General features: G+C 41.5%; 1 protein-coding gene across 1 annotated transcript in view; it reads right to left on the bottom strand.

The window, feature by feature from the left end:
* The window catches only part of adamts3 (ADAM metallopeptidase with thrombospondin type 1 motif, 3), a 157030-nt gene extending 147461 nt beyond the window's left edge, over nucleotides 1–9569 (bottom strand). The window contains exons 1-3 of the mRNA XM_047592550.1: nucleotides 8810–9569; nucleotides 8379–8400; nucleotides 1352–1785 (exon numbers count right to left, since the gene is read on the bottom strand). Of these exons, the coding sequence (XP_047448506.1) occupies nucleotides 1352–1785; nucleotides 8379–8400; nucleotides 8810–8869 (516 nt within the window). The 5' untranslated portion in view covers nucleotides 8870–9569. The remainder of the gene's footprint in view (nucleotides 1–1351; nucleotides 1786–8378; nucleotides 8401–8809) is intronic.
* Nucleotides 9570–14132: the final 4563 nt, after the last annotated feature.

Here is a 14132-nt window from a genome sequence, read left to right as displayed (position 1 = left end):
CACAGCTTGAGGTAGTTTCAAGCAGTACGCCTCCACTGCCATCCAGAAATACGAATGGAGAACAGAAAGTGAATATCTGGATAAAGTTCTATTCCAATGCATTTAATGGTTGTCACTCAAACCCAAACATGTCAACCTGGTGGTGGGGTCGCAAAAGAAAAAGTGATGGCGTGTCACTGAAGTCACTGCATTCATCATCTGGGATCCATAAATGTTTATAATAAACATCAAATCCATAGAATAAAGTAAAGAGTCAGGGCATGACCAGTGTCATTAGGATTCATCCTCTGAGAAGCATAAATGTGTTTTAAAATAAAATACATAGTGATATGCCAAGTACATGTGGAGAATAATGGAATGAATTTGGAGGAGAAATAAGAAAAGTCAAAGAATCACCGCCCCGAGGATCCATCCCCCAAGACGACAAAGGCTAATCAATCCATCCAATAGCTACTGAGAGATTACTGACGCAATTCAGTGTTAACGCCACAACTGAGAAGGAACAACTACAGCGTCCAATCAGAGCTCAAATAAATGCTGCTCCCCGAGATTTGTCCAAACATTCATTCTCAAACGAAACTGACCATCATAATCAAGCCATAATGTGACCCTTTTACTTTTTAATACCAGCTCTTGAGTTCCTTTAATGAATCTGTTTTCAGGAAAACAAACAGAAAATCAGTGCTGGCTTAAAACAGCTGTTTCCACTTGAGCTGCACTTAAGCAGCCGACAGATTGTACTTGTTGGAAGTTAAAAATGTTTGTTGGTTCAGTCTTTTGTGAGGACTTGCTTGACTAACTAAATCATACAGTAACACCAGGCTTAATCTTCAGATTGCTTGTCAGGTTGTCAATAAAGTACATCGTGTGTGTGGCTTTCCTTAAAACTCAGTTAAAAAAATTTTGCATTTGGCTCCAAGATTCTTTCCTTTAATTCAAGGAAACCTTGCAGACCTACTCTGAGATTTTGGGACAGGTCCTTCCAACCATCACAGTTCAAGTGTTTTATGAGGGGTGATGGGGAGGATAGGACTGCAGACCTTTGTGGAGCACAAAGGCAACTCGAGTTTTATGTCCGGGAGAGGTCGGAAGGAGAATCGGTTAGGATTGTGGGTGCAATGGAGGACCACTCAACCGTGACAAACTTACGCACAAAAAGCTATTCCGTCTGCCCGCCCGAGGAACAACAATGTGCTGTAAAAAAACGCCGAGTGCTGACGTAAAGAAAGGTTAAACTCAGGAGTTACGCGCATCTAAAATTCGTTAGTGTCACTTGATAAGGTCATGGCACTTTTGGAATGAAAAGAGCGGGTGGAGGGAGGAAGGAGCTTTATGGCTAAAGAAGACTTACCAGTCCATCACAGTTGTTAATGGCAACGGAGGCCCCGGGGACGTCTGTGATGTCCCCGACGAAGGTGCAGTCTGTCTTCAGCAGCTCGCGGCGCAGTATCCTCTCCGTCCCGTTGGTGACCTCGGTCTGGTTGGAGTCCACGCCGGAATCGGCAGCGACGCTGACGTTTTCGAATTCTCGGACTTCGTCGTGCCACTCCACCATCGCCCCGGGCGCCACCAACCTGTTGTTTGGACGTAGGCGGAGGTGGAACTCCTTCCCGAAGGCCGTGATGTTGAAGAAAAGGCTCTGCTCGGAATCGGCAGAAGAAAACGCCTCTCTCTTCACGCGCTGCTTGTGGGTGGCCGAGAGCAGGTGTGACAGGTAGTGTCCGTGGGAGTCGGTGCTGAATGGTGTGACCAGGCCGTACTCCTTCAGCCGGCTTCTCAGCTGGCCTGTGAGACAACACGGCGACAAAGAAAAGACTGTTTTAGTCATCTTTCAACACATTTAAGTCAAATCTTGGCTCTCTTTTTGATCTCTACCTGCCCCTGAAGGAACTATACGTCTCTTTAGCTCCTCTATGTTCTCCAGATAGTCTCTAACTGTATCTGCTGCTTTGTTTTAGAGCTTTAGGTAAAGCGGTGGATTTTTGGAGCAGTCGGTTAAACTAGATCATGACAGCGGAAAGTTTGAGCCAAAACAAAGTAGCGGGCCTATGAGCTGCAAAATTCATGTGATAATTCACCGTAGGATCATCTTTACTGGCTAACCCTAACCCCTTACGCTTGTTACATACATACATTGTTTTCTCTTCTAGTGATATGAAAACAGAATGGCATCATTCTTTTCTCATATCCCTCCTTTGGGAGATCTCACAGCTTCTTTTCAACAGCTTTTTTTCTCGTGCGGTGTCTGACAACAATTTTGGGATGGGTCAGAAATTGGAAGTGGCTACAGCAGAAATGCAGTCAGAACTTTGAGGAGTGCATCCATTGCAAAAGATGCTTCTCGTGAAGTATAAATGACCTGGTCTGACAGAACCTGGTTCTTGTTCTTGTCACCTCGAGAACAAGAACAGATTTGTGGAGCATGCAACAGCCTGAAGCCTAACCCTAACCCCAGGGGACCACATCCCTTCAACTTGATGGCAATAATTCTGACTTAAGACAAGTTAACTGTCTGCATGTACACTTAAACAAAGACTGATATACTGTTTGTGTTACTATGCCCCGAAAACACTAAAACTGTAATAGAGGAATAGTAGAAACCAAGCTGGAGCCACACTTTCATCTTTTCCGCTGCCAACATGGGTTAACACATCCATGTTTTTGTCGCTCTTTGAAACTCTGCAATCAAACAATGTTTTCCCCACTTGGAGTCTTTTTGTTCCAAATGTGAGAACCCCTCTAAATGTGATTGGTACATGTTCTCATTAAGGTGGTAACATGAGGAAAAAGCCATCCAGGCTTGGTTTACATTGTAAGTGCAAAACTCCATAATTTTATTTTTTAATTTTTTTTTCGTTTGGATTGAAACCCTCTAATTATCTCGTAGGTTTCGACTAAAACGTGCTAAAACAGGTGTGGATGTTGAAATTCAAATTACACGTCTGAGGAAATGACATGCTTTACAAATGACAGCGTGCACGCTCTTGACATGTGACGCAGAAAACACACATTTGACAAGTTCTTTTTTTTTTTGAAGATAAAACGTGCAGATTTCAAATAAATCCAACTCTGACAGATGGAAGCAGCTTGAAGGCTTTGATAGGTTAATAGAGACACGGAAACACAGGGCGCCTCTGTCATAACTACACGACCAAAGCAAACTGAAGGCACGTGTTTGGAACATGCGGAAACATCTAAGTACTTTTTTTTATGGCACAAATTCCTCTCGTTGACTCCCTCTGCAGACAGAAATGACAGAGTTGTCTGCTACCTGAAAAGCCTGTGCAACTATTATAGGACTTACGCAATTTTAGGCAAATAATTGACATTTCCTAACAGTTTGCTTAACATGTGTGGGACTGATATAATTTTAGACCCGAGTATTTCACATCTCCCACTGTTTGCTTTCAGCAAAAAAGAAGCTGGTGTGACAGATCTAGTTGGTATGAAGTCATACTGCCTTGAGTCTCCAAGAGAAGCCAAGAATTAGTTGATTAGTGTGTTTTTCTTTTCGTTTATTTTTTTATTTTTTTGGAAGAGTGAGCTTCCTCTTAATCAGCAGGAGGTCCAGGTCTGATCTCAAGAACCTGTCCTCCTCAGAGCAAAGAAAAGAGCATATCTCTGTACTTTCTAGTGCTCAATTTTGACTTGAAGCAGCTAAGCACCTGAAGCACCTAAGCACATATTTCTTGTGCCTCTAAATATTTGTGCTAAAATAAACTCGTCAAGTTTAGGGGGGAAAAAAACACGTCTTGGCTTCATAAGCAGCGGGGATTCACAGGAAAACAATGTATGTAATCCAGCTCATTGGCATCCGCCTCACTGCTTATTGTTAATCTATGTTAATGCAAGTCAACATCGTACTGCTCCTGTGTCCCATTAGAAATCATCTTTGCCATGTGCAGCGTGAATCCAGATCTCCCTCTTTTTTTTCCGCTGAATTAAAACAAAATGAGTTTGTTTGGATGTCCTCCTCTGCTGGATTTCCAACAAAGCAGTCAGTCGTGGACAATAGGAAAGTATACTTGACGTTACCACGGTAACCACGCCTCCAAATCAACCCAAATGGAAAAAGACTACAAATGGAAGAATTAAACTTGGTCTAAGCCATTCACGTGTTTAATGCTTCGATTCATTAGACAATGTGTATACAACCCAACGACTGCCATCACGTTTATTTATGAACCAGTACATGACGCTCTGATTGGAGCCCTCACTATACGGTCCAGGCTTTTCTCATGTGAGATAACCAGAGGATGTTTACACAGGAACCTGCTGCTCGCTGTGAGGGCGGACTAAATTCTTGTATAGAATATGAATTCTTCAATGAGCAGGTATTAAGAGAAAAATTAAACACAGATTCCTGATAGAAATTAATTTGCAGCACTGTTGGTTTAAGCGTTTAGCTTATGAAACCTGATTTATTTTTTTTATTTTTTCTGGTAGACAGGCATTTGCAGGAACATTTACTTTTAATGGACCTTAAAGACTTTTTGTTTGCTCTCGGGAGGAAATCCATGTTTTTACCAAACTGAGCTGCATATACAGAGCTACAAATTGGAATCTATTTATTTTTGTTAAGAAATAAGTAGAAAACTTGTCTCTCCAAGGAATTCAGCTGCTCTCTGTTACTGCTTGCACAAAACTGACAAGCTTAAATTAAAAAAAAATAGGAGCTATGCTTTAAAGGTCACATTCAATGTGAATCTGCAGTTGTTAATAAAAAAAATAAAATAAAAAAATGGCCATTACCTGCGCAGAATATTGGGTGACAGATAAAATGCATTACTAGTGAGGCCAGACACCGCTCGTAATAAAGGCCGTGAGATTGCTCTAAAAGATCATTCACTCGGAGTCCTACGAGCACACATCCTTCAGAGTCTTTCTGACAGAGGAAAAAGTATATTCGGAAAAGAATACCACGTGTGCCCATTGACAGGAACATGTGCAATTTAAAATAAATCGCCTGACTAGAATGTGTTATTGAGCCGCTCGGGAGTCGCACATCTCCACTTTAATGAGGTGCTCGGCTTTGAGAGATGTCAGACAGATTTGGTGGAAGTTTGAGCCACCAGCGGAAGGTTTAGTGACTGATTTTAGACTCAGACAGTGCCATCACGTGGTCGTCCAGAAAGCACTTCCTAAGATGCCCGAATTACGGAAAGAAAAACTCCTCACTGGATTCTTTCTTTAAGTTTATGCTCTTTTCCGCGGCATTCCTCCTTCTTTGTTCCATCTGCATGGTTACTGCACACTGGCACCATAAGACAATGTACCAGTGACGCACTAACTCTGATTACGAGCGTCTACCATGATATTGTAGCTTAGTTCATAGCCTAAACAGCCCCTGTTAGGTCCCAAGTACAAATGTCTGTCAGTTCAATGGTGTCATCCATTAAGAGTTAAATACGAGCCAAGAAATGCAAAAGGTGACACAAAAACTGTCAAAGACCCCAAAAGAAAGAAAGATGAGTGAAAAATTCAATAAAAATCGTGAAAAAAAAAAATGAAATGGCAAACTTTGCTTCACTTGGCCACACAATGTGGCCTTCTGTCCCAGGAATTGTGAAAATGACTGAAAAAGCCCAAACTGGAACTTCAAAAGTTATTTAAACCAAGACACAGTAACAGAAACCATCACCAAACAGAGCTTTGCACAAAAACACAACAGAAAAGACCTAAACCGGCTCACCTAGCATGGCTGTGTGGCTACATTAGCAGCTAACTGTTTCGCTGTCCCGAGATTTAGCGCCGTTTAGCAGTGAGTGAAGCTTTAAAACACCTTGGTTAACCTGCCAGTCTGTTAAACTCGAAGCCAATCGGCAAAAAAACAAAAAAGAGTTTGCAGCAATTTTACAACCAATAGAGGGCAGTGCTAACTTATAAATCCATGTTTATTACTTAAAGTCGGCTGTATCTGTAATAGACAAGTCGTTTCATTTGTAAGTTATTTGCAGAGTTCTACCCACACGGTGTTAAATGTGTACAAAGTTTGTTTTAATGGTGTTGATTGTATTTACGTTATGCGGGCATTACATTTTTAATGTTCACTGTTACAGAAGCACTGATCAATGTGGAGCAAAAGTTTGATAGAGGAGGCTCTGTTAATAATATAGAAACTAACCAAAGAAATGTCTAACTATTCAATGAAGAGCAACCAAAACATGTATAGATAGTTTTTACTTCAAGTTATCCCCAATATGTGTGGACGTCTTGGAGACCCACACACGGAGGCTGCATCTCAACTTGTAAGCTTGGAAACTTTAACAATCAGATACTTCTAGCCACCAAAATGATAAAGGTACAGCACTGGAGGCTAAATAAACTTTATTCTTAGCCGTAAAACTCAAAAAATCTTTCAGCCTTTAAAGGTCTTGGTGGGTTTTTTTTTTTTTTTTTTTCGGATGAAGTAGTTCACACTAGCCTCCAACCACACTTCAAAGCAAAAGCATCTATAGGTGTTCCAAATGGCTTTGCTGGAAGGCCAGAAAGCTAGTCTGCCATTATAAAGATGAATGACAAAGGGGGGGTAAAGTACATCTCTGGATAGTCTCACTTCAAAAGCCTCCATCACCTTTATTTGTACATACAAACAGTGATGGGAGGGCGGTGTGTTTGTGTGTGTGCGGAAAAACATCTTGAGAAAGACATCAGAAACCTGTCTGCTTTTACACTTCCACACAGAAAACTCTCGCCAGTCACAGCCCTCAACACCAGATAGGTGCTCTTCAGCTGAAGCACATGTGACATGTTTTGAGTTTCAAGCTGCCCTCAAACAAACACGACCAGCAGATGCATCATCTCAACCTCGAAAGCTTTAGCCAAAGACGGGGCGGGATGAAGTGAGTGTGTGATTCCCATCTAAAGAAAAGGGTCTCAAACACGCTCACTTTCGCAGCGCTCTCATTTATACCTGCATGAAACGGCCGTGATTGCCCGATTGTCTGGCGGCAAGAAATGTGTTTTTTGGACGCAGCTCGAGGATGTCACAGGCAATTTGTGCCAATCGCACTTTCTACGTCACGTCACAATTAAAAGCACGACAAAAGAGTTGCGGCTTCAGCAGTAAACGGTTCCCCCACTTTACATATGTATCCCAAAACCTTGACCAAACCGTGAGAGCGGCACAAACTGGTCATAATTTGCTCATTTCAGCCAATTGAATGAAATCTGCTCACACGGAGATGTAGATGTAAATGCAGAGATGAGATCATTATCACAATCAAAGCCTGCGCAACTATGTACAGTACAATACAGTTGAGGCGACCTGTTCAGCTGCATTTATGGGCAGATTTCGGCCCCCAAAAGTGTGAAAAACGACTCCCAACTGAAACAACAAACGATGCTACAGATGATGCTACATTGTTTGGACAATGGGCTGCATAAACACTTCCGCTGTCAGTTTTCTTAACATGCAAAATCGATTATGTTTAAGGTTTATATCGAAGTTTGTTTCAAACTTCAAGAGTTTTACTCTAAGAGCAAAAGATTAATGGAGGATGGAAGTTCTCTTAAAACTCTTTTTTTATATATATATATCTAGAGAGAGAGATAGATTTTTATATATTTTCTGGTCTGTGTTTATAGGAACACAACACAGAGGTTCCAACTTTTTTTAATGTGACCTTACAAAAACTTTACACCGCAATGGAGCTGGTGCACTAACAAAAAGTGCAAAAAGCAAAACAGTTGCGAACCATTAGACACAGAAAAGGTCAAGGCCTAACCCAGACCTTGATATTTAGGTACTTCTACTCCTGTGTTTACGTTCTCCCTCCAGCCCTGGACCAATCTTTTTCTCTTTCTATTTTTTTTTTCTTTTTTTTTTTTTTTTATTCCACCAACACTGGTTTCTCCAGGGTCTGAATCAAAGTGCATGAGGCCCATTGACTTCACCTCAAGAACAGACCACAACAAATGAGCTGCTTTTATTTTTACAAGGCCGATAATGGCCACACAGCGGCAAAACGGTGGCGGGACTAAGAGCGAGCACGAAAGTCTCCCTGCTACACATCTTCCTGCGTGAGGGGCTCTTGAAATGTTGGGAAGATAACGGCGAGCGTAAAAGGATCCTACGTGGACACTGTTGCAGCTCTCACTTGTTCCTTAACCTCAGAATGGATAACAGATGTGCAGGATTTAGATGTGGGGTTTTCTTTCCTGTATAACAAAGCCCTTGAAGCAGTTAGCTCATGTAATATAAGTGTGTGCGCGTCTGTGTGTGGGAAGGGGGGTTTTATACTGTGAATAACCAAGGTACTCGCACATAAACTCCCCTCCCACTTTAATTAGAGTTCACTGCCTGGAAGTGAAACTCATCTTCCTCACGACTTGATTCTAATGATTACCAAGATGAACACACATTAAGCAGAACTTACCCTCTCTATCTACTTCACCAGCCTGGAAGAGGAGAGGAAGAAAGAGAGAAAGAGGGAGAGAGAAAAAAACTCGTTAAATGAGGTACAAGTCTGTAGGACATCATAATGTGGGTCTGAGATGTCCAACTCTACCGCCCTGCAGCGCTTCACTGTGCAGCTTGTTAAAAAAAAAAGGAACAAAAATGCCTCTATTTTACATGACTTATGTAACAGGCTAAACTCACGCGTGTACAGTGTCAACATGCATTTCACAGAGGAGGCAGTGTGCAGGAGAGGAGCGTTCAGAAGCTTCCGAAAACCTGTTGCTCCGCTTTCCCCTCTCCGTACAGCTGGCCTCATTTAATATTAACTGGGCTTCAGCGTCGAGAGGAGAAACTGCGCACGCTGGTGCGTAAAAACGAGGCGAAGGCGAAGCGGTGCGGGGCACTTACCTTGTCAGCTGAAGTCAGAGCAAATCCTACAAGGAGCAAAGCTAGTGACAGGACAGCCATCACGAGTCTCTAAGTTATAAAGGAGAAAAAAAAACTTTATCCCAACGTAAAAGTGACGATATGAGGAAAATAAGAAAAAAAATAAAAAATACTCAAGCGGCTCATTCAAAACTTATGAGAGAGTGGATGTGCAGCCTTTGGTTCAAAAAGAAAAAGAAAAAAGAAAGTTTCATTAAAACGGGAGTGAGGCGAGTTGCGACACTTTTGTCACTTAGTCGGTGTTTTCTAATTCTTTTTCTTTTTTTTTTCTGTTGACTAGAAAGTTTCTAGAAAGTTTTTGGGTGAAGTTAGGAGGACAACCCTCTGCCGCTGGCCGGACAGAGCTGCAGTGTGAAGTTCTTGCAACCTGGCACTTCACTGGCCTGACTAATAAACGGCAAGACCAGCCCTGTGTGACGTCGCTCTGGAGCGAACACATGGAGAGACGCAGGAGGAGGAGGAGGAAGAGGAGGAGGAGGAGGAGGAGGAAGAGCTCCCTCCCTAACCCCATCACATCACGCTACAGGACAGCAAGATCAGCGTGGAGCAACAATGAGACCAGCTACGTCCACATGTCCTGATGTCACTCTGCGCCCTAAAACCGAGGAGTCTGTGCTTCTGGATTTGGAATAAACTTCACAGCAACGTGGAGCAAACTTTTACTGCCTCCTCCAGGGTGGAATAGTAGTTTGTGTGTGCTCTATAGATTCCTGTAAAACATTAAAATAATTATAAGGCATAGGACTATTAAAAAGAAGTATTTATCTATAACCTAATGAGCTTTGTATTTATCTAACAATGAAACCTGTTCACAAGGTTTGAGCTTAATAAATACCTTAAAGACCTGGTACGAGAGTGGCTGAATATGTTAGATTCTGAACAGTAATTCCAATAATGAAACAAAATGCACAAAATACAGTAATCAGTCACAACATTAGAACCACTGAAAGGAGAAGTGAATAATTGACATTGACCAGCTTGTGATGATTCAATTTTCTGCTGGGAAGCTTTCGGGACCCGGTATTCATTTATGTGGATGTTACTTAGACATGTAGCAAACACCTAGACCAGACCAGACACCCCCCACCCTCATAGCAGTGACTTTCCTTGACGGCAGCAGCCCAGCAGTTCTTTTGACCTGGCCTCCAAATTCACTTGATCCCAAACTGATCAAGTATCTGTAGGGTGATCCACAGAGGCCCCTCCCCTCTGCCCACAGGCCCCCACTAACAACACTGTGTCACCAGACACCACAGGACGCCCTCAGAAAGGCCCGTGTTAACTCTCTGATGAGTCACAACTGTTTCGGAGGCACAGGGGGGAGACCTACACACTGTTGGGAAGGTGGTCATTATGTTATGCCTGGTCGTGTATAACAGACAGTTTAATAGTCACTGGATATAGCCAGGTATCCAAAAACCAGTGGGTGGAGCAGTAAGAGCAAGGACAGGCCCACAGCGGCTCCCACTGTCACTGTGAAAAGCTGAAGTAGAAAAGTGCTGTATAAATATACAAAATCATTCAACAGTTCCACTTTGGAGCGAATAACCTGAACACTTCCTCTATAATTGCATCATAAATGAGCAAATGTAAATTTTAGTAAAGTTTTTAACATGTGAAATATCACGTTTTGCTCAAAAATAATGACAAGACAAGCCTAGAGGCCTGGATGTTTTAAACTCTACCTGTGTCACATAAAAGAAGTTTATGTAGTTAGCTCGCTAAAGCGCTGAAACATTTGTCATTTCAATAATCTGCAATCCTACATCCTGACATCGTATGTTTGAAAGTTTATAGTTGCACACACAGTCTCACAACTGACAACAAGCAGGTCAGACAAGATGCCATTACAAAAACTGAAGCATATTAAAATAAAAACATCTGTTTTCAGCATTGAGGAGAACAGCAGAGAGGAATTTAAAAAATCAAATGAGGGTTGGAACCATGCGGAGCAGAAGAGGAAGAAGAAGAAGCAGAGGAGGAACTCAGACGTAACACGTACAGAGGAAGAAATATCAATTAGGAACATGTAGTTCCATTCATGGCTCTTTTACGTTTGGTTTCTAAAGAAATTTATCTTTTTTTTTCCACTGTTTTTCCAGACTTCACTATAATATTGCAGATATCAGTCTTAAAATATTCCAACAGGTATCAGAGTTCCTTTCTCAGCGGACTGAAAAAGCTCCAGAGGATCAGAATTTATGTGACACCGGGCTGAGGCCGAACAGTCATTCAGCAATAGTATGAATTGTGTCCTGCCTCATTACCGTCTGAACATCGTGCTACTCCTCTCCGTCTCCTGGTACGTCAGGGGACTCACTAATGGCAGTCCCTTAGATTAATGAAGGGCCCAGTGGGGCGTTTGATTATTGATACACAAAAACTCTGCATGAGAAAACGGGGACGCCCCCAGTGAGACCGACAGACGGATCCATAAAGCTTTCAGGGGAATACATTAGCGCGACTATCTCCATTGGACGCCGACTTGACAAGAAGGCAAATGGTTCCGACGCGCATTTTCAGAATAGAAATCACATATCTAAATATTGGTGGCTTCACGCGGGCCATTAGAACACCTCCAAACCACGAATTATTATTCAGACTGCAGCATATATATGAAGAGGAATCAGACTCTGAGAAGTCAGAGCGTTTACTTGACTAAAACACCCAGTAGCAATCTGCATTTAAAATCTGCAAGCGCAATCTCCAAGTGTGTTAAAAGCTAAAAGGACCGTGATCCTATTTGATGATTAGACCATGTAGTGTTTAATCAACCGTAGACTTTTGCATTAGGTTGATTAGGAGCCAGTGGTTCGGTCCAGAGGTTCTCATAGGGTCACCACCAGAGGGAGACAAGATAGAGAGATGTGATTAACCTTTCACCACCTACGGCTTTTACCTTCACATTTCTGCCTGGAAAAAAGATACAGTTATGAGCTGTTAATGACCGAATTTTACTAAAGTTTAAACTGAGGGCTGTATGGATGAGGGAGATTTTAACCTCTTTGTCTCCATCACCAGGCCAGAGTGAGATCTGAAAAAGGATAAAGTCTGAAACTTTTGCCTGTGCCCAATAAAAAAACAAACAAAAAAATCCAAATAGAGTCTCATAACAGACTCAGTGAACATTTGTTAATGTTCTAAAAGTTCTCAACTATTAGATGAGATGCAGAAACAGAAAAATAAATAAATAAAGATTCAACGTCCGTGATGATCTTAGCAGTGCATCATCTCCACTGACTGTGCCAGGTTCTGCAATCTTCCCAAAAAGGTTGAAAGTACATGAGCGATCTTCTCTAAGGACTTTGTTACTCGGAGACGTCGAGGGTGGAGTAGGTTGGCGCTGCATTAACTGTTGATAAATGTTGATTCCATGATAATTTCATTGTTTTTTCTCAAAGCTATCACAGTAAAAGTGATCTCGAGAGTCTCTAAGATTATCTATTAGCAGCTAATGCGTGTTAGTGCATGTCTCTGTTCAGGTAATGGCTCTGAGATAAAAGCAGTTTCTCTGTCTAATTGCCAGTAAATATATTTATGCAAAACTATTTATCTCGTTAATAATCTCAAGCGCATGCACTGTCACTTTATATATTTTCCAAAATATACTCAGGATCATGCATTAACTGTTGAATGCTGAATGATGACACCGTGTAATGTCTTGTCCTGTTGTGTGATCTGCACTTTAAAGGTTAAGCTTTTAATTCCGTTGCGCTGCTGTGCAGTGACAATAAATCTTGACTCTGACTATCGATGCTTCTATTCTGCTCGTAAAAGTTGGAGAAATTGTTTTCAGACACATTCCTTTTTTTATTATTCCTGTTTGTACACATCTGTTTTAGGTTTGGACGAGATTGAGCAATAGATAAACACTTCATCTGTCAAGAATAAATCTCACTACACGCAATCATTTCATTAAAAGAGGTAAAAAAAAACATTTTATCCCAACTTTATGGGCAACAAACAAATATAGTTTATGTACTAGGGGTTGTCCTGACCGGTCAGTTTGTTGACTTCTCTGTTTTAAGCATCGACTGGTCTCAACAACAACATGGACGCCTCCTTGAAAACAGGTGAGGAGTCCAGTGGGTCGTGGCAGCAGACTAGCAGCCACACTGCCGTGACACATCAGCATTAGCTGATGTCTTTTCAGATGCATTGCAGTTTGTTGTTTTCCAGAACTAACAGAGGAACGATCCAAATCGTCTGGACATCAGTCTGTTAAAAACTTCACCAAACGTCCTGCGGTAACAGAGAAGGAGGCTGCAGCGTGTTTGGTTTGGTTTTATTTATTTCGAACATTCAAAAGAAAAGAGATGCATCATACAACTGGAAAAAGAAACAAAAGACAGAAAAATAAGAAATACTTCCAATAAGTAACTTAAGTTACTGTTCGAAAAGAAATCGGGGGAAGCAAAACGGTTATCTGGCCCCGCCCCCTGTCAATATAAATATGTCATTATTTAATGCACATAAACTAATTAATAAAGTTATCAGACTATTAGCTGAAGTACATGGAGAAATATTACTTGTGGCGTACTATTAAATGCTATTGATGGTGCTGAGGTGCTGCCTGTTTTTATACAGGCTATACATATCTGTAGCTCAGTATGCAGCACATGAACCGCCTGTTCTCAGCTTATGTATTCAGCTTATGTATTCAGGTCAAGAATATAGACCTCATTACTTTCGACTATGTTTTCATTGTCAGAGACAAGTCGGTGTCCACTTGACTTTCATCATAACAGTCGACTTCAGGAAATGTGTTGTGAAACCCTTAATAACAGAAACAAGCCTTTAGAATATATACCGTATAAACTGCATGTATTACCAGGTCTTCTTCTCTTTTTCTGATTTTCACCAAAGCATAAAATTGATGCTTATTTCTGATCTGAATCAGGACCTGAGGGTGTCAATTTCAAAATGTTGCAGCACTGTTTTATTCTACCTCCCAGACAGAGTCTCCACTTTAACCTCCCCTTTGAGAGAATCTCTTTCATTCCTGACAACTGAAAGACGCCTTTAGTTGTAATTTGCCGACTTCTGTGTGAGATTTAGAGACCTAGCCCGGACGCACAGGCATAAATGGGGGTGAAATACAAAAAGGAGAGGAAACTAATATCACATCAGCCCTGCAGGGAGAGACCTTTCTCTTCATGAATGCTTCATTTTTTCCTGTTTAAATTAAAAGAGACACAGAAGAGAGAATCACCATTAACGCAGTTTTATCTGCTAATCAGGTCTCATTACACATTCGTCTTTCAGCTGTCGCTTTATTAATCAG

This window comes from Mugil cephalus, chromosome 8 (genome assembly GCF_022458985.1).
Source record: "Mugil cephalus isolate CIBA_MC_2020 chromosome 8, CIBA_Mcephalus_1.1, whole genome shotgun sequence".
In the NCBI taxonomy this organism is placed as follows: Eukaryota; Metazoa; Chordata; class Actinopteri; order Mugiliformes; family Mugilidae; genus Mugil; species Mugil cephalus.
Note: the sequence above shows the minus strand (reverse complement) of the source record. Positions and strands in the feature narration are given on the sequence as shown.